This window comes from Dreissena polymorpha, chromosome 10 (assembly GCF_020536995.1).
Source record: "Dreissena polymorpha isolate Duluth1 chromosome 10, UMN_Dpol_1.0, whole genome shotgun sequence".
NCBI classification, from domain to species: domain Eukaryota; kingdom Metazoa; phylum Mollusca; class Bivalvia; order Myida; family Dreissenidae; genus Dreissena; species Dreissena polymorpha.
The window spans coordinates 60,449,136-60,474,041 of NC_068364.1; the positions used below are offsets into that span (position 1 = coordinate 60,449,136).

General features: G+C 35.6%; 1 protein-coding gene across 1 annotated transcript; it reads left to right on the forward strand.

Annotated features, from left to right (window-relative positions):
- The first annotated feature begins 71 nt into the window (after positions 1 to 71).
- On the forward strand, positions 72 to 9,868 carry LOC127848617 (uncharacterized). Its single transcript, XM_052381178.1, has 3 exons — positions 72 to 384; positions 5,416 to 5,588; positions 8,792 to 9,868. The coding sequence occupies exons 2-3, from the start codon at positions 5,424 to 5,426 to the stop codon at positions 9,599 to 9,601; spliced, it is 975 nt and encodes a 324-aa protein (XP_052237138.1). The 5' UTR covers positions 72 to 384; positions 5,416 to 5,423; the 3' UTR covers positions 9,602 to 9,868.
- Positions 9,869 to 24,906: the final 15,038 nt, after the last annotated feature.

A 24,906-nucleotide genomic window follows, 5' to 3' on the forward strand; every position in this document is an offset into this window, starting at 1 on the left:
TTTGCATTTTCTTTTGTGACAACATCGTCCATTGGCTGTTCATTTAATTTTATCCAATCAAAGATATTTTAACAAAAAATATTGTGTTTACAAATGGCAGCCTCCATTGAAATAAAAAAATATGTCTGAACATGAAAGTTCGGCTGACATGGCGCGAACTTTATTTAAATAACTATTATTTAGTGCCTTCATGTCATTAATTATAATGATGAACAATCTTTGCTACAGTGGATATGCGTAAATTATATGTTATGTCCGTCTTAAGAGACATCAACCGTTGTTGCCTAGATTGAAAAAGAATTCCAGAGAAAATTTAACTTTTGGCACTACCACTTACCATGTTTACATGTAACTCCATATTAAGCGAAACGTGAATTACATAAGGTAACTAACGAGCATTGTATAGGTCATTGATATCTAAATATAGGCTCTCAGTAGGCTTTCGGTTTTTGAAACATAATCACCACAATAGATTTATTGATAAAAAATCCATTCATTGTAATTGAATGGATCTTAAATAAAACACATAAACTGAGGTGTTGTTATATCAGAAAATTGTCCTTTACCATTAAACAATGCTATTGATTTATCTGACCTAGAGGGAAAACACTAATTTAAAATAGTGTACATCTCAGGTGGTTTGCATGTGGCTATGAAATTAATTTGTAAAAAATAATTTTGAATGAAAAATAATCAAATTATAATGAAAAATAAAATTCTCTGAAAAAAACATAAACATTTTCACAATTAAATATATATATAGAAAGGTATTTAACTAAAAAAGACCTGAAAACAGGGCGTATCGCTATAACCAGCCATAACTTCATCAATTGTGCAGCGATTTCCATAAACTCCATCTTGAACTTTTATTTAACGCAGAAATGAATTTCTGTTCTGGAAATGTACATATCTTGCTATATGTTTTGCAAATGTTTGTTCAAATTTTAAGAAAAAATACCATACACAACTCGTGTGACCTACTCATCAACGATCTGACCATGCAGTGCTTCGGAAGCGCTTAATCAAGCTTATTTCTACGCTTACATTTGAAAAATTACACTTATTTGAAACCAATTGAGGGTCCACAGAGCGCACCTTTTTGCATTACTGGGTTTTTTAAGTCAGTACATTAACATTGAAAAAACAAGAGGCCCATGAGGGCCTGAATTGCTCTACTGGCTGGAATCAATAGGGCTCAAGCCCTTGATAGTATGAACAATTTGAGTAAGTTTTAAATAAACAGACCCAAAATGGGAAATTTATTGCATAAACAAGAAGAAACGTAAAATTTAAACTTCAAATGGCTCCTTTTCAACAATAAGTTGGAGAAATTTTCTTCACTCTCAATGGTGTTCTGGCCCTTGATGATATAAAACATCCGTTGAAGTTTCAAAAGGATAGAACTTTATATGTAAACAAACAAGAAATGCGTTTGTCGGAAATACTATGTCCCCTTCTGCACTGCTTTGATTATTTTTTTTGACCTTGAAGGATGACCTTGACCTTTCCTGCTAAAAATGTGCAGCTCCATGAGATACACATGCATGCCAAATATGGCATAACTTTTTCTTCAATATTGCAAAAGTTATGGCAAAATGTTACAGATGTTTATGTTTTTTCTCAAATTCAAGGGGAGATAATTCTGGACTTATAACTCCGATATTGCTCATTTTCCATAGGGTTTGACTTATCATTCAGATAAAGACACTGTGCAAGTTGGGAAATGATTGGATGAAAACTGGACTTTATTGCGTAAACAAGCCTTATTTCACAATTTTCTCAAATTCAAGGTAAGATAATTCTGGAGTTTTTACTCTGATGTAACCCATTTTCAATAGGGTTCGAGTCCTCATTAATATAAAGACACTGAACGAATTTGAAAAGAATTGGATGAAAACTGTGGACTTAATTGCGTAAACAAGAAAAAGTCTAACGCATGGACGGATGACGGAAACCACGCCATGACATAAGCTCTTCAGGCCTTCGGCCAGTAGAGCTAAAAACAATACCTGAAAAGCATCCTATCTAAATTCAAGCTAACACAATTTATTTCCTCACATCTGTTTAAAATCCAATTAAACAAATGAAATAATTTTTCTAAAATGTCTGATAGTTTTCTCACATTCCATCCTCCATGGAGGATGCTGTATCTGACAGTATGTGCATGCTTCCAGTAATGAAATATTTGATTAATGGTATTTGAAATGGCCACTTGCTGATGTGCACTTCCTTGAAACTGGCCCCAACTATGGATTCACGTCAAGGGCCTTTGATGCTTGCCAACAACTGGCTGATTTTTTTTTAGGCATAGGTTTAATTGATGTGATCTGGTAACACTGTTGTCATTTGTCAAAGACTTGTGTATTTAACTGGTTTTATTGTTCCAAACGGAAATATGATTGCTAGGTATTTAAAATGTTTTGTTTAGAAAATAGTAGATGTATAATAGTAGGGTGTCTTTGTAAATATTATAATATATTAAGCACTTTTATGCACATTTGCCTTGTGAGAGTTGTTGAAAAAAAAATTCTACACGATTTTTTATCTAAGTAACAATATAAAGAATAAAATGAGTGGTATTCTTTATTTAAATGGATTTTTTTGCTGATCATTTGAAGACGTGTGAAATATTCAATGGCACTCCTATTTTTCCAAGTTAGGAGTCAAAGGACTCCAATTTTAAAATCCTATTAAGAATTCTGCCATGTGAGTGATTTTTTCCCCCCAAAATTACAGCCTCTTACAAGCTGTTTCCCATTTGCCAAAAGCAAACAAAACTGTTTCCCAGTGGTAAAAAGTAATAGTTTCCCAAAAATCTTGCCATTAAAAGTTCCCCCCAAAATATGCCAAACTTTTCCAATAAAGTTTTAACTCAATAATTGGTTCGTTGAGATTATAATACAAGGGCTGTCAGCAATTTAATTCTCTAGCACTATATAATACAAACTTTAGAAAGCATTTAAACATGCACTTATAAGCAATCAGTATACATGTATTGTTATTTATAAACATATTACCGGTAATAATGTATATTTTTTCCCAATATCATCATGGTCTATTGCATTTTATTTCCAAATCGGAAGCGTACTGTTTCGGATTACAAATTGAATAATGCTCATTTGAGAATCGGACAAAACATTTACAGTTGTGTGTAATTAATTCAACGATAATTTGTTATGGCGCATTACGTGTCGAATATGTTTGAGGACTTGATATTATATAAATAGTCTTTAAAGCATCATATAAAAATCATATACGCTTATTAAAACGTGAAAATAATAACTATGAAAGTAGTGTAAATCTAGGTTTCTACGCTACACAAATGTACATGTAGGTATATATCTATGAACTCGATCCTCGGAGATACGCGGATTCCTCAACGATACGCAGCGTAAACACATGACGTGGCCGCCGAGTACTTACATTCTGGCCGTGGCGTGACCAAGGATTATGTTTGTTCCGCGTTGGCTGTACTGTACATGTATTGTTATTATGCCCCCCTTCGAAGAAGAGGGGGTATATTGCTTTGCACATGTGGGTCGGTCCGTCGGTCCGTCCACCAGGTGGTTTCCAGATGATAACTCAAGAACGCTTTGGCCTAGGATCATGAAACTTCATAGGTACATTGATCATGTCTCGCAGATGACCCCTATTGTTTTTAGGTCACTAAGTCAAAGGTCAAGGTCACGGTGACCCGAAATAGTAAAATGATTTCTGGATGATAACTCAAGAACGCTTATGCCTAGGATAATGAAACTTGATAGGTACATTGATCATGACTCGCAGTTGACCCCTATTGATTTTGAGGTCACTAGGTCAAAGGTCAAGGTGACCCGAAATAGTAAAATGGTTTCCGGATGATAACTCAACAACGCTTATGCCTAGGATCATGAAACTTCATAGGTACATTGATCATGACTCGCAGATGACCCCTATCGATTTTGAGGTCACTAGGTCAAAGGTCAAGTTCACGGTGACCCGAAATAGTAAAATGGTTTCCGGATTATAACTCAAGAACGCTTATGGCTAGGATCATGAAACTTCATAGGTACATTGATCATGACTGGCAGATGACCCCTATTGATTTTAGGTCACTAAATCAAAGGTCAAGGTCACAGTGACAACAAACATATGCACACAATGGCTGTCACTACAACGGAGAGCCCATATGGGGGGCATGCATGTTTTACAAACAGCCCTTGTTTATTATCATATTACCGGAAATAATGTTTTTTTTTTCCCAATTTTATGGTTTATTGCATTTTATTTCCTAATCAAAAAGTCACAGGATGTAACATATAAAGCAAAAAAAATCACTGCCACTAAACATGCAACATTTTAATGTCCTTTGTTCTGCTACAGGTGTTTGCAGGTAATTTTTACATGTACTTACACATGTGCTTGTGGTGATTTCATGAGGTCACTGATCAATACCTTTTACCAGCCTTGACATAGGATTATTCCCCCTTTTGTCCGTATGAAAGTCAGACTATGTATTGTTTTTAAATTGAAATTAATGTGTTTGTTTTGCATGCAACAAGTACTCTGTTACTACCATGGATTTTCAATTGAAATTTCTCACATGCGTTGTAGATCATCTTGCAAGGTTCATGGTTTTTGCTCGATAATTTCAGTCGCGTTCTGAGAAAACTGGGCATAATGCATGTGCGTAAAGTGTCGTCCCAGATTAGGGACGACACTGTCCACCTAAACTTAATTTTCGGTAAGGAGGGACTGCCTTGAAACTACAAATACCATAAAAGCGGTAAGTGTCTTCCCTGATTAGCCTGTGCAGACTGCACAAGCTAATCTGGGACGACACTTTATGCACATGCATTAAGCCCAGATTTCTCAGAACAAGGCTCATTTATATTGGGATGGAGGTAATTTCATGTGTAGGTGGCTGATGCAGTTGAGTTTGAGCACAGGGCTTTCAAATTAATTTACATTCAGCTTTTTTATTTCGAAAAACCTATGAATAACAACATTTAGTTTCTTGCAATGGTAACATTTTATGTTTGAAGTTTTACATTTTTTGTCTCTCATATACTACTTAACTACTACATATATTTAATTTCTAACATGTGTTGTGGTCATTATAATTTATACTAGTTAACATTTAAATTAACTGATGTAAATTGTGCATAACAAGTGAAAGAATAGTCGAGTACTCTGCTTTATAACAGCTATTGTTATGTTTACTTTGTTGGACAAATATTTTCACACAAATAAAGAGTGCTTGATAAGTAAGTTTAAGATCTACGGTAATTGTTTTATCTTAAACTCATACTTGATTTAATATTGGTTATGCAATTATCCTGATGTTTGATATAATCCAACATATGCCACAGAAATTCAGGATTGGTAAGTACACATGTATGTTTATAGCTAATACATGTATACATTATTCTGTAGTCACAAGCATGCCCAGAAAGAAGAAAAAGTCCATACTGGAGAAGAAACCCTCGCTATTGTTCCTTGAATCTCCACTGCATATCCAGCATAATGTGCCAACGCCTGTGTTGTGTGCCAGGCACCCTCCTACTGCTGACACTGTGCCAGTCGAGAACTTACAACATCTTACCTGGGTATGCAGGACTTCTGTCCCTTTTTTGTTACTCATGTACATTGTGGCCTTGTATGGTTATGTCGATAATGTTATTAGTAAAGATATTTGTTTGATAACTGAATTATGTTGTACAAAATTTGAATGTTGTATTTTATCTCTATTAAAGTAACATTAATACTCAATATCAACTAATATTTCAAAAATATAACGTTAACACATAAACAATCAATGTTTCTTATAGCAATAGCCAAAATGTAAATGCTAGATGTGGTTTGGTAACATAAATTTAATTAGATACAAAATGCTCATTCTTATTTTTGTGTGGCACTATATATTCCATTTTAATTTCCGCAACGATTTCTATTCATATGACACACGAACACTAATTTGAAACATGAACATGTGTTGAATATATTGTACTGCCAAAAAAAATGCATTTTGTATCTTGTTAAATCTTTGTTAAATCTATGTTTTTCGGGTGATAAATGCACATCCAATTGATAAGATGTTTGCTGGAATTGGCGATTCTGAAAATTGTTAAATGAATTTGAAGCAATTTAATGGCACCCACTGTCTCCAATCTTCTCTTTCAACTGTTGTTTTACAGAAAAGTTACTTTTCTAATAATTTTGGTTTGCTCAAGTCTGCATGTGCATGACATACATGTCAATGTTTTAGTTAAGTCTCAATGAACGGTAACAATATGGCAGCATTCCAGTTATCAAAGATGACACTATGGCAAAGCTCGTATCCTATTTACTCTGCCTTAAGTTTATCTGAGTGAGTCTGACAGTAGAAACTACACACAAGTCATGGTTAGTTTTAAGTTCACCTGAGCACATAGTGCCCACATTTTATCCAGTGTGACATTGTATGTGGTTTGAAGTGTGCTCGGTTACTTACCTAATACTACTCTATAGGCCACATTTTTCATCTGATCTCGATGAAACTTGGTCAGAATGTATATATTGACAATATCCAAGCCGAGTTTGAACCCTGATTAAGTGTGTCAGAAACTATGTCCCCATGTAAAATCTTAAAGAAACCGTATTACCACTCTTGAAGCCTCTTGTACTCAATCTTGATAAAGAATTTTTTTGTTTTTGAGATTATAAAGGTCCTGTTTTAGTATTGGTAGATTGCATAAAAAAAAATCAGTCACTAAGTCATATTTTTGACAATTGGTGTACCTTCAACTCACTTAAGCGCTCAAGGCCCATCATGGCTTTATAGTTTACAATCACTTACAAAACTCAAGGGCAAACAGGGCCATTTGATGGAGAGGTCATTGTTGACAAATAGGTAAAGCTTAGAATGTGTATGACATAAATATTCCATTGGTATGGACAAACTATGTAATTGTTTTGTTCATTCTGCTCTCTGCGATCCCTTGTGTTAAATGAAAAAAAAAAACTCCTATTTTTTATAAGCTCACCTGATTGCTGAGGTGAGCTTTTGTGACTGGTCTTTGTCCGTCGTACGTCCGTCCATCCATCCGTTAACATTTGTTCGTAAACACTCTAGAGGCCACATTTATTGTCTGATCTTCATGAAACTTGGTCAGAACGTTCGTCCCAATGAAATCTCGGTCAAGTTCGAAACTGGGTCGTGCCGGTTAAAAACTAGGTCACTAGGTAAAAACAAATTAAAAACTTGTAAACACTGTAGAAGTCACATTTCATTCCCAATCTTCATGTAACTTTGTCAAAATGTTTGTCTTAATGATATGTTGGTTGAGTTCAAAAGTGGTTCCGGTCCGTTGAAAAACATGGCCGCCAGTGGGCGGGGCAGTTTTCCTTATTTGGCTATAGAGAACCCTTGTAAACACTCTGGAAGTCACAATTTTTGCCCAATCATCATGAAAGTTGGTCAAAACATTGGTTTTATTGATTTCTCGGACGAGTTCGAAAATGGTCCATGAAATTTGGTCAGAACATTTGTTTCCTTGATACGAGAGTTGAGTTAGAATAACATGGCTGCCGGGGAGGGGGGGGGGGGGGGCAGTTTTCTTATATTTATATAGTTAAAAAAGCTTGTGAACACTCTAGAAGTCACTTTTTTTGCCCAATCATCATGAAACTTGGTGAATAGATTTGTTTTATTGTCCCCTACCGGTTTCACCGGAGGGGTCTTGTGGTTTGCGCCTCTGTGCATCTGTCTGTGAGTCTGTCTGTGCGTCTGTCTGTGAGTCTGTCTGTGTGTCTGTCTGTCACACTTTTCTGGATCCTGCGATAACTTTAAAAGTTCTTTATATTTTTTCATGAATTTTGCAACATGGATAGATGGCAATATGGACATTATGCACATCATTTCATTTTGTTCCTACGTCAAAAATTGTGGCTGCTATGGCAACCAAAAAAAAAATTCTGAAAATGGTGGAATTGCTGACAATGGTGTAGCCGGTAGGGGACCATATTGCTTGACAATAGCCTTGTATATATCTCAGATGAGTTTGCAAATGGTCCCGATGGGTCAATAAACATGGCTGCCAGGGGGGTGGGGAAGTTATCCTTATGTGACTATATAGAGAGAAACCTTGTGATCGAACACTAAAGAAGTCATATTTTTTGCCTAATCATCGTGTTTACATTTGTTTTATTGATTTCTTGGACAAGTTGGAAAATGGCTCAGATCGGTGAAACACACTTTTTAGCTCACCTGATTGCTCAGGTGAGGTTTTAGGATTGGTCTTTGTCCGCTGTCCGTCCGTCCACATTTGGTTTGTAAACACTCTAGCATTCACATTTCTCAAGCATTCTTTATCAAAGTTGCTGAAAGATCTCATTCAAGTTTGATGATGAGCAAAATCACATAATTAATGCCATAATTATTGCCCTTAGATTGTCCAAATTTTCATTATATTATACAAAAACCTTGTAAGCAAAGTTTGATGTTTAGTCAACTCAAAATATAGGTCACCATTTCAAATCTTACAAAAACAAAAACACTCCCTACGCTAGAGTTTTGGGTTCAATAATGATGAAACTTGACCAGGATGTTTGTCTGGTCAATATCTAGATCATGTATGACATTAGGTAAAGATTGAATGAACTGACTCCTCTCAGGTGAGCGAACTATGGCCATCTTGGCCCTCTTGTCTATAAAAAACTGATTGTCTTGTTGTGGCTTATTGTGTTATTTCTTCCCTACAAGGTTAGTATGGGATGCAAATATTTGTTTCTCTTTCTAACAGTTCTTACACTGTTTGTGTTTTTGTTACAGGTCTCCCCTCAGTTTCGATACTCTGCTGCTAGTACAAGTGATTGTGGGAAACGTCATACAAGACGCCGCCGTCACAGCATAGCTTCCCATAAAGTTCCACTGGTATCAGACCTTCAACCATGTAACAAGGAAAACAGATTACATAATCAGACGGTGAATAGACTAAGGAAGTACCGGTCACTGAAATTTCTCGGAGACAGGACAGCTGTGCAGAGTGTGATAGAAGATGTTGAAGTGACAATAAATGATCATTATAGCACTGCTTCAGAAAGTGAAGCTCCACAATCAGGTGCAGATGACATAACAAACGACAGCCCAGAAATAAACTGGGATGCTTTTAAGAGGAGAATAACTAGATGTAGGACCAGAAGTGCCGAATATAACAAGCACTCAACAGCATCTCTTGAACCCAAATTAAAAAGGAAGAAGAATGGAATGGCTGTAAGTGATCAGGAGCAATTACAGTCTGGCGCTCCAGTAAAAAGATTATTCAGTGATAACATTCCGTTTTCCTCTTCTATTTGCATACCAAAAATTGTGGCAAAAGCAAATATCATGGAAACAGAACACACTGGACGTACTGATGATGCAAGACACCCTGTTTTGGACTCAGATACCCATGTATCGGAAACCAGTGAAGAAGAGACAAAATCTCCACACATTCGTAGATCTGACAGGTTACTGTTTTTGCAATCTCAAAAATTGCCAACTAAAGTACAAACAATACTGGCACCTGATACCCCTGAGTCTGAGTATGGCTGGTCCATACGGCAAAGACAGCTTATTAAGTATGTGAAAAATAAATCTTGAACTGAATATTATTATTTCAAGAAATCTGTTCAACTATGAATCAAAATGTTGTTTGTAGCTTATGTACTATATGTACATATTATGACAACCTCAGGGATTTTAATAATTTGCTTGGAATGAAATAAGTCATGAATAGTGTAATAGAATTTTCAAAGTGAATCACAGGTTTTATAGCTGTACCTTTTTAATTCATCTTCTCGATGTTATATACTGTAACAGTTTTGTATACATTAATGGTGCTTTCTAACATTAAATTATTGTTCTATTTATTCTGTTTTTATTTGAATGAAGATTTTAGAACGTTTTGGGGGCAGTTTAAGTTCTTGTAACTTCTCATTTATCTGCTTTTTGCCAAATAAGCAAACAGCTACAAATCTGCAAATTTCGCTTACAAAACAATTTTGCTACAACGTTTTGCATGAAATAATAAAACAACCAAAATGTGCTGTAGTAAATGGGGATAAAGAACATGTTGAGCCAGTGTAAGTTTGTATAAAGAATCATATATTGTTTATGGAAGTACAAATAGTAATTACAATAGCCATTGAATACGAACATTTCCATAAGAATCTTAATCAAAGTACTGACAGTACTGGTGTGACGATGCTTTTGAAGAGGATGGATATATGCTTGAATGAAAAATAAACAAACAAATGGGGGTCACCAGTGAAAACGAAAAGTTCCTGCTTTATAATCAAGGGTACCCCCTTTTACCCAGAAACGCCATACTGAATTTGAGATTTTTATATGTGAGCATAAAGATGAGCTAAATGTTTAAAAATTATTATAAATAGATAAATAGGGGAAAAGCCTCTGCCTATAATAAACTCATAAACATTTTAACATACATTCATCTCATATATCATGTGTGACATGTAATCTAATCAGTGCAGTAAGATTTGCTTACCTAGTTTGAAATTGCACGTGAAATGCGTTCTTGTATAAATAAGACTTGAAAATGTTTCAGGGAAATAAGAACATTAAAAATTAAGTAACAAGGCACATTTTATCACTCAATCATACACGTTTTAATGTAAATAGATTTATCAATTTATCTATGAGAACAGATACTAGTGATAACATTACACTTATTATGATAAACAAAACAAATACATGTACATGATTATCATGGTAGTTTTTGTAGAACTTCTACAGGATGGAATAAGTGTCTCCAAAAGACGCTTGATATTGGTGACACTGGGCTGACCGTCAGATTTATTAATTATGAAAATGTTCTTGAGACCGTCACATTCAAAGATCATTTTAAGATGCATAAGGTTGAGTCTAGAGCCAGCTATAATATTAATGTTGTTGCAGCATTGAACACATGACTGTAAACAAGAACACGTGGTGACTGCAAATTCCTAGCTTGTTTCTGGCTTGAATTTGATTCCATAATCTGTCTGGTTTCATTTTCCTATCTATCTATCTATCTTTCAATACTGCCGGAACCCCCTTGCGGGTACTATTGGCAGGTGCGCGTGTCAGTGCAAGAATAAAAGGTTTAAAAGCATTGAAAGGGAGACTTCAAAGAATGAAAGTGAGGTGAAGATAAAAGTGTGATAGTGTTAAACAAGAAGAAACATATTTATAGGTTAAAAGTTGTTTAAAAACACTGTTTTGTGCATTCAGGGACGACTGGGGAGTAGAGTGGGGCTAAGGCAACGCTTGAACCCCTCTAGGTCTGCCTGCTGTACAACTGAGGCTGGTAGGCCGTTCCAAAGAACTATGGTGTAAGGAAAGAAGGAATATTTAAAGTGGTTGGCTGATGTATGGACTTGTCTGAATGAGAGTGGGTGCATATGACGAGTCATCCTCATAGGCCTCTCAAGATATGATGGCGGCGAAATGGCTACCAAGCCATACACAATTTTGTAAAAAAGGGTCAGTCGGGAGAGGTCACGTCGGTCCTTCAAAGTCTGCCAGCCAAGTTCAGTCTGCATACCGGTAACACTGCTGTAGAATGAGAAGTCATTTTTCACCCAGCGGACTGCTCTACGTTGTACATTTTTCTATTTTGTCACTATTTTGTTTGGTATGTGGACTCCAGACAGAGGACGCATATTCTAACTGGGGTCTAACTAAGGTCTTATAGGCTACTCCTCTGATGTTTTCATTTTTAGTCTGTATATTCCTGCGGATGAAACCAAGAGATTTATTAGCATTCGTTGTAATGTTGGTAATATGTTTGTTCCAAGAAAGATCATCTGAAATGGAAACACCTAAATATTTAGCACTGTCTACGACTTCAAGGAAAATTCCTCCTGCACAGGTAATCAGCATAACACTGAAAAGATAACACCATTGTTCCTTTGAAGTTGATATTTGCCTAGTAGTTTAATTCAGGCAGACATAAGAACTTCAAAAAGTTTCAGTCGAAGAAAATTATGCATCATTGCAAATTGTGTATGAATAATTTTGACCATTTTTATTTATTAAAATAAAAATATTTGGTATTTTCATTTTTATTTGGCTTCAATAAGCCTTTTCAAAGTTTTACAACATTTTCTTCATGTTATTCAACAAAACAATCATATACAGATGTCAAATAAACAAGCACTTGAATACATTCTTCATCCAAATGTTAATAATACCAAATACATGTATTATCCCAAATGGATATAAAACTTACTATTAACGTTACATTTTATTTATTACTTAAAACACTGGTTCTACATTAACAATCACATAAATCAGTGAAATACCTACTAAATTAAGCATCTTATAAGCCTGTCTGATACAAAGGTGATAGTTGACACTTGATGAATGGTCCTACCTGCATGTATTTCCATTTTCTTTAAGTTCAACTTATCATTGGAACATTCAGTGTTGGCAAAAAGTAATTAAAAGTTCCTGGACCACCAATGTTGTTGACCATTGCTGAAAAGATAATAAATATGCAGCATTTTAATTTGGATAACCATACTACATAATTTAGGAGATCACACAAGTGAAGTAGCAGTCATAGGCATATCATTTTCAGAATAGTAATTTAAGTATTTAGCCCCAGGTCAAAACGGCCCCTAGTCAAAACGAGTTTAAACGGCCCCACTTTGGTCAAAACGTCCCCAAAGAAAGTTTTTAAGTTGGTCAAAACGGCTCCAACTTGTAACAAAGAACTTTGTTTAATATTGTATTAATTAGACGATATACATGTTAAATAATCAAACATGGTCGTTTTGACTAGGGACCTTTTTGACCTGGGGCCGTTTTGACTGCTAATCGACCTCGCTGCGAGGTATTCCGATTAGAAAAATCGAGTTATCTCAATCGGACTGGCTCGGTCTTTCACATAGGTCGCCATTGCAAAGATTTTTTGTATGGTATAGTAACTTAGACGATGCTGAAACAGCATCGTCAACAAAGGGACTTATAATCACTTCTTGAACTGCACATTAATGTTTGAAGAAATCTGGTAAACTATGACTCGATATGTTGTTTGTAGTTTATTGGCTACATATGTTGATAAACTCATTCAATGAGTGTGCCTGGGTCGATTCTGTAGTATAGATTCAGATTTGTGTGCTCTTGAGCTAGAAATGAAGTTAGTCCTTGTCTTTCCATTCCAAGAAAGTACCATGACCTATTGACAAGGTGCCTGTACCACGTGTCATTTTATGCTATGACAGTATGAGTGGGACATTTTACTGTAAACAAACCATCGCATCCAAAGTCATTTTTATAATTTCTCCGTTAATGCTTAAACGATTTCAATCAAACAAAGACAAAAGCCCGATCATAGTGAAAATACACCAATGCTAGAAGTATCTTGCACGGAAATTACGTATTATTTGCAAAAACTTAAACCGCGCATATACATTTGACAAGCTATGTGTTGTATTTTTTTCTGTTGTCGCCAATAAATGTAATAATATTGCATTTAATATTGTGAAACGGAACCTATAATTTGTACAATACAAACACAGCAAGACGCTTGTTGTTTTTTTAAACTTAAATCTTGATTATTTTTGTTAAGAGTAGTAAAATGCTATGTGTGGGACACGAAATTATAATGCTATGTGTGGTATACAAATTCAAATTGTTAAAGTTATACAATTTAAATCATCTGAGTGTTATGGGTAAGCAAAAGGACACGTTATATGTTCCAATTATATCACGTTGATACAATATGTTAACATGATGTTAATTGATGTCTTGTTTTATTTAATAACACAAATGGTATTTAATCTTACATACAAAAAATACAACTCATAATGCTTCAGCATACAATCCTGTCAGAAATGACCCTTTTTACCTACCAAACATAATATATTTTGTCTGCACATCAATGGAATTATGATTATGCAATCATATTCATTCGAATGTAAACGGTCCCTCTGGGAAGTAATAAAAGCACTGAATGCATCATAGTTTTTCGCTCTGATATATACATGTTTTACATTGTGTACAAACTCATCGCTGTGAAATGATGAACCATCTTTGACATGTACTCACCATGTTTTTGTTCTACCCGCAGACGTTTTGTAATCGTCATGAACGGGTAATTTATTATATCTTACAATTTATATGCATAAACACGTATGATAAAGAATTCTATAACGTCATAATTACTTCGGCATTAAATGAGATTGCACCCGCCGCGCATGCGCATCAGTGTACTATCGACGCATGGCGTAGACGTCGCCATTTTTTAATCCTTTTTAATCGTTCTTTTTTCTCATACTGCAACGTTTTTATCAATCATTTTCAACGCGTGTATACACAGCTTCTTGTACAATAACGTATTTAGTATATCGATTTACGCATCGTAGCTAATATGGATAATAAAGCTACTTTCCCATGGAAGGTTACCACATCCACTTCGGCATGTACGGGTGATAGTGCGAAGGATGAAAATAAGAAAGCTACGTCATCCTCCACGAAGGGAAAGGTCATTGCGTCTTCCTCTAAAAAAGACGGTTCACCAAAACCCTCTTCTGAAATAGCGGGTTCACCAAAACCCCGGATGAAACTAACATTGATATGAAATTGATGCGTAGAGAAATGAAGGAATTCATTACCAGCCTTCAGGGGTCGATAAGCATGGTGGTGTTTTAGAAAAAACCCAGGCCAGGGAAATGTGACGAAGTTGTCACAGTGAAAATGAATTAATTAGTGTTTTACGCTATGTACTCTACTGCAAAATCTAATGATCGTAGACTCCTGTACATTAAAACTTCCATTGTCAAAGCAGCAACTATCCTTGTCAAGACAGTAGACAACATGTCTAAGATGGAAACTGAAAATCCAAAATTCAAGGAACTCGTTGACAATTGTTTCTTAATATAAAGAAGTGACTCACGTCTTGCTCTACTTGGACAAGCAAACCGTCAAATTCAATGGGCTAGGCGTGACATAGCGAAGCCTAAGTTAAAAGAAGAATATGCCCACATGTGCAATAACACTCTGCTCTTCACAAGTTAGTTATTCGGGGATGATGTCAGTAAAACGTCAAAAGAGATTGAAGACACTTCCAAGATCTCTAATAAAATTAACCGCAACTACCGTGGCGTTTATCGAGGCAGGCTTTACCCGCTAGGACCAAGGTTCCGAGGCAGAGGCAGGGGTGCATACAGAGACACATTGACTGGTAGATACCATCCATATGGATTCCAAGAACGCTCATACCAGGAGCCAAAAAACTTCCCCAGACGGGGATCAAGCAAAAAGAATCCCAAACAGTAAAACAGGTGCATGAGTGCTGACACTTGTGTGTTTGCTGGTAGAATAAAACATTATGTACATAAATGGGAAAAGTTGACTAGTGACCTCAACATTTTAGACATGGTTAAACATTGTCAAATTGAGCTAGATGATTCTTTTTATGTAGACCCTGTCCATCAAAACACATCATGTTTTCAATATAACACATATTTCTCAGACCAAAGAAAAATGGTGAATATCGCATGATCTTAAACTTGAAACAGTTGAACTCTTATATCCCGTATCATCATTTTGAATGGAAACATTTGAACAAGCACTTACATTGATCAAACGAGGCATGTGCATGGCCTTGATTGACTTAAAAAATGCAAACTACTGCGTTCCAATAGCAGAGGAGCATCAAATCTTCCTCAGATTTATTTGAAAACATAAAATATACCAGTTCACATGCTTTCTAAAAATATCTGGCATTTTGTCCTAGAAAATTCACCAAGCTTATGAAACCTGTTTACTCCAAATTGAAAAATATGGGGCATATAAACTCTAGTTTTATTGATGCTCTGTGACTAATGAATGTGTGACTTATGTAAAAGACACCAAGTCATTGATGAACAAAGTTGGTTTTGTCATAAAATGAATACAAATCAATTTTCATTCCGCCAACAACATTAACACTTTTAGGAAACGTAAAAGACTCCGAATGAATGATAATTCATTTTACCAGATGAAAAGAAAACAAGAATTTTGAACGAATGTAAATTCTTAGCAAGCAAACAAAGAGCTACCATTCGTAAAGAAGCTCAGGTCATTGGGTTTTTAGTTGCCTCATTTTCGGCCGTTCAGCTTGGGCAGTTGCACGATCGGGAACTAGAAACACAGAAAATTATAGCGTTAAAAGCTAGTGTAACGTAATGTACATATACTATATATAATATTAAGAATTTATCTCATTGTACATTATGGTATTGTTATTGTCGTGTTATTGTTGTATAAACTAATTTAGGAAATAGAACTTTGAAATTTAGAAATTGATTATGTAGATGTGTAATGTAATGGGTTATAATGAATATATCATTATTATTAACAAACTAATTTAGGAAATAGAACCTAGAAATTTAGAAATTGATTATGTAGATGTATAATATAATTAATATATTATTCTTATGAGTTTATATTTCAGTAATATGTATATGAAAAGTTAAGATGAATGTATACATGCAATGTTAAGATAAAGTCTGAACAATTAATAATACAACTTGGGAGATATTTACAAAACTGACCTGGTTAAGATTTATTTAAAGTAAGAAAGCAAACACACTCAGGGTGGGGTATAATTGGAATCAATAACATAGAAAGTCAGACCTGATTAAATCCAAACAAGAATACATTGAGTCCAGAGTCAGCATATAGATACGAGATTATAAGTAACAATCATGGTCAATAAACAGCACAGATGAAAAGGTCTGCTATTGTCTGGAGTACAAAAGTCATAGTACTGACGAAAGTAACAGAATTACTCTATACCAATAAAAATTGATTAGTACCAATATACATTGATTAAATTTTAGTATATCCGCCAAGCAAGTGAATACATGAAAAAAGTGTTCTTTCTAGAATATTCTGACGAATCAACCAATGAATAATAACCATACTAGCTGAGGACCAATCAAAAGTTTAAAAGAAAAATATGCAAATTAAATTGGGGACAAAATGGGGATGTTTGGAAGGAGAGCGGCACTCTGCGCTTGGGTTAGGAAAATACAACAGATAGACTTAGAAAATAATGTTTAAACTATAAATACAATTTTGATGTTAGAGAACAGAGTAAAATAAAGAAATATTTTAGACATCAGAGACTTGTTTTATCTTCATTACGTGACACGTGTTTAGTAGAGCCTCTCATTAATCTCACGAGAAAGAATGTCCCATTTAAATGGTCAAAACAATGCGAAGATAGTTTCTTACAATTAAAAGACTCGTTCACACAAATTCCTTACCTTTCCTATCCAGACCCGAATAAAGGTTATATTCTGTATACAGATGCTTCGGATAAATGCATCGGATCTTGTTTAACTCAAAAATGCGGGGATAATGAAACCGGAGATTATGTAGGGGAAAAACCGATATTCTTTCTATCGCACCGATTAAACCCGACGCAATGTAAATATAGTACTATTGAGAAAGAATGTTACAGCATATTTTACAGTCTAAATAAATTACACCATTATTTACACAACGCCGAATTTGTTATCAAAACGGATCATCGCCCGTTAAAATTCCTTCTTGAATCTCCGATGCAAAACAAGAAAGTACAATTATGGGCCTTAAGTATAGCAGGTTACAATTGCAAAATTGAGTATATATCGGGAAAAAAGAACATAATTGCCGACTTTCTAAGCCGACCACCAAACACCAAAATAACGAATGAACGAGACGAACAAACAGAAATAGAATTAGATATTAACGATAAACATTATACAATTAGTTCGGAAATAAATGGAAAAAACCAGACGCGCGAAATTAATGTAATTGACTCTACGCATATCGATCACAGACAAGTAATTGATCATAGCACGATCCCACAAACGGTTATAAATAACGAGACAATCGAACCCGATAAAATAAATGATTGTAACATGGAAATTGAACAAGGAAAAGACCCACACATATCTGAGATTAAAACGAGATTAAAATTAGGGAAACTAAACAAACACGAAGATGGAAAATTCATTATGGTTGATGAGATATTATACTATATATCGAGCGTCGATGAAGAACCTACCTTTAGGCTTTTTGTACCTAAACACCTGACAGGTTTAATTATTAATCAATATCATGACGAAAATGGACACGGTGGTTCTCAAAGACTTTTTCATACCATAAAAGAGAAATATTATTGGCCTAAAATGTTCAAAGAATTGCATGATTACGTGTCGAAATGTATTGTCTGTCAAACTAGAAACTTGAAAGCAATTAAAGCTCCCGTATCATCAGAAACCGCAATACCACCATTCCCTTTCTCGGTCGTTTCCATAGATATATGCGGACCATACCCAACAACGCTTTCCGGAAATAGATATATAATATGTTTCGTGGATCAATTTTCCGGATATATAGAGGCTTTTCCGTCGCCGGATAAGTCATCTGATAGCGTAATACACCTGTTAGTAAACGAGATTTATTGTCGTCATTCATGTCCCATAAGGATAATTACCGATAATGGTAAAGAGTTTACTAGTACGGCGTTTACAGAAACATTAAAATCCATGAATATCCAACACGTCAAAACGTCCACATATCACCCAGAAGCTAACGGTAAAAATGAGCGCTCTCACTCGACTATGAACAATATACTATCAAAACGCGTTCAAGAAAACGTACAACAATGGGATTTACATTTAAACATGTCTTTGGCAGCTATGCGATTTTCCCATTCAGAGACATCAAAACATTCGCCTTTCTTTTTAGTATTTAACAGAGACCCCATTCTACCAATAGACAATTTGTTAAAACCTAGGCGTAAATATCACGGCGAGGATTATCATAAAATAATATTAGAAGAACAACACAAATCATTTAAAAAGGTGTGTGCACAAATTCAAAAATCTAAAGATAAACAAGCCGAATATGCGAATAAAAATACAAAAGATATCAAATTTGAGATTAACGACCCCGTTTACTATAAGAACTTACATCGTACAAATAAATTAGACAGTAAATGGAGACCATATTATCGTATTATCGAACAAAAATCACCGTTAACATACATAATAAAGAATCAATTAGACAACTCAACTATTAAAGTTCATGCTGACCAAATAAGACATGCTAACATAAATGAGTGGCCTATATCAAATACTAATATAGGACGCCCCATAAGGAAAGCAAATTTAGCTTTTGCCGAAAATAGTGAGTCTGATAGCGATTTAAATAAGTCAATACACGGATTACCTATCATAACTAGGCAAACCCGCCAAATTCGGGACAATTCTGATGAGGAGGAAGACATCCCCTTAGCAGAATTACAAAAACATTTACGGAAAAAACAATTCAAATACAATGCGTCAAACTCTAGCGAATCCGACACACATCAATACGATAGGGCTGAACAACAATATCCACCCCCGCGTCAATCGGACACCGATTCGACCGATCATCACATGCAAATTGATGAAATAGCTATTAAGCACAAAAAAAGAAAATCAATACGACAACGTCAAAGATCTAATAAATCTATTAAGAAAGTGATTTTCACGTGCCTAGAGGCAATAGCTGATCATATGCAATATATACCATAACGACCACACGAGCAACGTTGACGTCTATACGCTTAAATGACCCCAAGTTATGTAAATAGCATTTAGTTAGTAACCAAATCGGATAATATACTTCTTCTTTGTAATATTTCAGATGATGTTGCCATCATTTGTTTTGATATTATCGTTGCGCATGATCGGAGGACTTGAGATTAACGAAAATGTTATATTTCAAAAAGTTAACGAAGTGTCTGTGACCAGAGCTCATTGGCAAATAGCCCTCCTTCTCGATACCAACGTCTTCTCTACATTTCTTACCCAACTTGAAACCAGACTAAACGATATCACGAATACCACGAAAGACATGATGTTCCAATTCAAACGTAATGATCTACTTTTACAAACAGACGCATTTGAACAATCATTAGCACAACTCCATACGGAAATCGAATACATCCGTTCTGACCATGACAACGTACTTGACAGCTATCTAGATTATAAAACGCTCAGTCATACCCAGAAACGCTCATTGTTACCCCTAGGCGGATTCTTTAAATTTCTTTTCGGCACAGCTGACGATTCTGACATCCGTAATATTCAAACGCACGTTAATCAACTTCAAGAAAGCCAGAAAACTATTATCCATGTGTTACAAAATAGTTTATCCATTCTCAATGTTACCCAACAACACATAACTGAGAACCGCCACTCCATTAACACTCTGATATCTACCCTCAGACAACTTGACGAAAAAATCATGCACACACATGAACGTTTACAGGCAATGACCCATGCTGTTCAAGATTATACGGTTAATTACAACTCCCTGAAGGTCATGGTTGATGAATTACGTCAGGCTGTTTTCCACGCATCACTATATCTAGAAACTTTTAAAGGACAACTTAATATGCTCAGCACTGGCAAACTTTTTCCATCTCTTATTTCACCTATTCACCTGAAAGACGTACTATTAGACATTGCGACAAAATTGCCTAATAATTTACAACTACCAACTAATCCCAAGACCGACCTATGGCATTATTACCAATCTACCTCAACGACCGTCATAATGTCACCTACTACTATTATCATTACAATGGACATCCCTCTCCTCGAGATAGGAGCTTCTTTCGAGGTATATGAAGTATTCAATTTCGATATGCCCTACTCACCCGCTAACGAAACTATCAATGACAATAAGATCCACTATAACATGTCCGCTAGATACGAACTGGAAACTAAAGGCTTCTTGATTGATCAAGCGCGAAATCACTACTGCCTATTGACAAATAACGAACTGAAAACTTGTCAAGCACGACGTACATGTGACGTACAATCCCCATTCTACCAAGTAGACATGTCTAAATTATGCGTCATAGCCATTATGATTAACAACACTCAGCACATAAAGGATTATTGCAAGGTGATCATACACCCTAACACCGTCTTACCTGCTGCCAAATATTTAGGATCTGGTAACTGGGCGATAGTCTCTAGACAAGACCTACGCCTCGTGACGATATGTCAAGATCATTCCCAAAATAAAATATCCGCTCGCGCTATCGCTCCCATAGACATTGTTAATGTACCCATGAACTGTCGCGCATACAATGAATACTTTACATTAAATGCCTGGTACATTAACTCCAGTCAAACCCGGCTTCAGACCGACAAACTCGACATACCTACCTTTAAGGGTTCTTCCATTTGGAAACCATTCCATACCTCTCTCGTTAATTTCACTAAAACCGAAATGCCTCATGACCTATCAAACATCAAAGAAATACCTATGGAAGCTTTAATAACAAAACTGCAGAGTATCAGACAATTAAATGACATTGACACGACATCAGGTGACTTCCCATTATGGGGTTACATTATCATTGGTGTAGCGACCGCTCTGAGTTCTGGTGCAGCACTCCTTATTTACTGTAAATGTAAACGTATGACCCGATCTAATCGTCCCATAATTGCCCAATTCCGATCTGCCAACGATGATATGCACCTGGGAGAAATCAGTCCCCCGGGTTATGTGGGCGTGGCTTCCTGTGATGTGGCGCACGAACCTCTCGTGTCTGAGGTCAACAAGCCCTCAGCACCCCCGCAACGACCGAGAACACTGTCATCCCTATACCCGTCTCTACGAGGGTAACAAACCCTTCCAGACGACAACATCAGGATGATCCTTGACGATAACAACTTGTCAACAACCAAGTTGTGAACCATAAACAGCACCATGGGCTGTTTACTGGATATTACCTACTATCGTCAATAATGAACAGAACGATATACTTGCAAACTAAAATCTACGAACAATTGTTTAGTGCACTACCACATCGATCGATATATCACCCGTATTCGTCTATTGTGACTGTATATATGTGTTGAACACTCGTATAATCTTCAAAGAATGTTTGGAATATGTATTATTAGGATGTTGTCTATAGTTAACCAAGATGCGTTGAACACTCGTATAATCTTCAACGAACGTTTGGAATATGTATTATTAGGATGTTGTCTATAGTTACCCAAGATGCGTTGAACACTCGTATAATCTACAACGAACGTTTGAAATATGTGTTATCGCCACATTGTATATAATTTACCAAGACTAATGTCAACACCATGAACTGTATCTAACGATGATTTTGATTCCACGAGTTATTCTACCGCAGAGTGACTCTACCGGAAGCGGCCACCCGATCTACCGGAAACCCATCATCCGCGGGAACCAACTCTACAAGACCAACATCGCGCCCGATCTACCGGAAACCCATCATCCGCAGACAACAACTCTACAAGACCAACATCGTTCACTGACACCAAACTTCACAAACTTTATCGTCTGCCGACACCCAGTCTGCAGAAGCTCCAATATCAACCAGTCTACAAGACCTACATCAACCGCTGACGCCAACTCTACAAGAACAACATTTTTCACCGACGCCCAACTACACTAACTTTATTGTCCACTAAAACAACATACAAGAACTGTGCTGCCCACTGACGGAACGGATATAAACATTTCATTATTTTTATGTATTATTAGGATGTTGTCTATAGTTAACCAAGATGCGTTGAACACTCGTATAATCTTCAAAGAACGTTTGGAATATGTATTATTAGGATGTTGTCTATAGTTAACCAAGATGCGTTGAACACTCGTATAATCTACAACGAACGTTTGAAATATGTGTTATCGCCACATTGTATATAATTTACCAAGACTAATGTCAACACCATGAACTGTATCTAACGATGATTTTGATTCCACGAGTTATTCTACCGCAGAGTGACTCTACCGGAAGCGGCCACCCGATCTACCGGAAACCCATCATCCGCGGGAACCAACTCTACAAGACCAACATCGCGCCCGATCTACCGGAAACCCATCATCCGCGGACAACAACTCTACAAGACCAACATCGTTCACTGACACCAAACTTCACAAACTTTATCGTCTGCCGACACCCAGTCTGCAGAAGCTCCAATATCAACCAGTCTACAAGACCTACATCAACCGCTGACGCCAACTCTACAAGAACAACATTTTTCACCGACGCCCAACTACACTAACTTTATTGTCCACTAAAACAACATACAAGAACTGTGCTGCCCACTGACGGAACGGATATAAACATTTCATTATTTTTATAACTATCTATTTCATTTATTAACCATGTACCTCGTTGACCTCTTTGTACACATTGCCTTTTGGATTACTAATTCGATTTTCTTTCAATCATTTTTTAGATTCTACAAAGAATTTAATTTTCAATTGCCAGTTTCCATTACTTTACCCATTGAAGAAACTCAATTAGAAGAAATACATTATTTTATAACTACGTTTGAAAAATGTCCACCCTTAAACAAGAACATAATGTTTCAATTTTTACTTATATGATGAGATCTGGCGAAATTCAAGTGGATACATTGATTTTCTTGATTACGTATTTCAACATACCTCTTCTTCATCAACAGATGCTCATTCATTTAACAAACGAACAACACATTCTCAATTATCAAATTTGCAAAGCAATATTCACGTACTACGGCATTGACTCTTTAGAATCACTACAAGCATTCCGTCGATTAAAATATTCAACATCCATCCCAAACAAAATACGCAACATGTCAATCACCACATTCGCTCAAACAGATAATACTCAATTGCATAACCGCATCCAACAATATTTCACTCAAGGCCACCAACGGCAAAGACGTTATCAATTTTTATCAAAACTTTTATGTGAGTTCTGTTCAAAACATAGTATAGCAGCAGTACAAACACCTTGCTGTAAACTTACATATCATCCAACATGCGGCACACCATACAGAACTTTGAACAACGCACATGTATGTACTTTTTGTTTTACACAGTTGACATTACCAGATATAGCCCTCATTCATGAATCACATCGGTTACCACACATACAGAGATACAGACAAATACTACTAGAACACAAACAACACAAACTTGGTAATAGACAATAACAAAAAAAAGTTACCACACATACAGAGATACAGACAAATACTACTAGAACACAAACAACGCAAACTTGGTAATAGACAATAAAAAAAAAAAGTTACCACACATACAGAGATACAGACAAATACTACTAGAACACAAACAACGCAAACTTGGTAATAGACAATAACAAAAAAAAAAAAAAAAAAAAAAAAAAAAAAAAAAAAAAAAAAAAAAAATTATATTTTTTGAATCTTATCTTCGTCCAGATCTCAGGATTAGATTTTTGACATCATCATAATTTTTTCATATCGTGAAATAAGAAAAAATTCAATTGAAAGGGTGAGTTGTGTAACGTAATGTACATATACTATATATAATATTAAGAATTTATCTCATTGTACATTATGGTATTGTTATTGTCGTGTTATTGTTGTATAAACTAATTTAGGAAATAGAACTTTGAAATTTAGAAATTGATTATGTAGATGTGTAATGTAATGGGTTATAATGAATATATCATTATTATTAACAAACTAATTTAGGAAATAGAACCTAGAAATTTAGAAATTGATTATGTAGATGTATAATATAATTAATATATTATTCTTATGAGTTTATATTTCAGTAATATGTATATGAAAAGTTAAGATGAATGTATACATGCAATGTTAAGATAAAGTCTGAACAATTAATAATACAACTTGGGAGATATTTACAAAACTGACCTGGTTAAGATTTATTTAAAGTAAGAAAGCAAACACACTCAGGGTGGGGTATAATTGGAATCAATAACATAGAAAGTCAGACCTGATTAAATCCAAACAAGAATACATTGAGTCCAGAGTCAGCATATAGATACGAGATTATAAGTAACAATCATGGTCAATAAACAGCACAGATGAAAAGGTCTGCTA

Coding starts and splice junctions, on each gene's coding strand:
- LOC127848617 (XM_052381178.1), top strand. CDS start 5,424: ATGCCCAGAAAGAAGAAAAAGTCCATACTGGAGAAGAAACCCTCGCTA. Junction 5,589..8,791: donor ACTTACAACATCTTACCTGG/GTATGCAGGACT, acceptor TTTTTGTTACAG/GTCTCCCCTCAGTTTCGATA.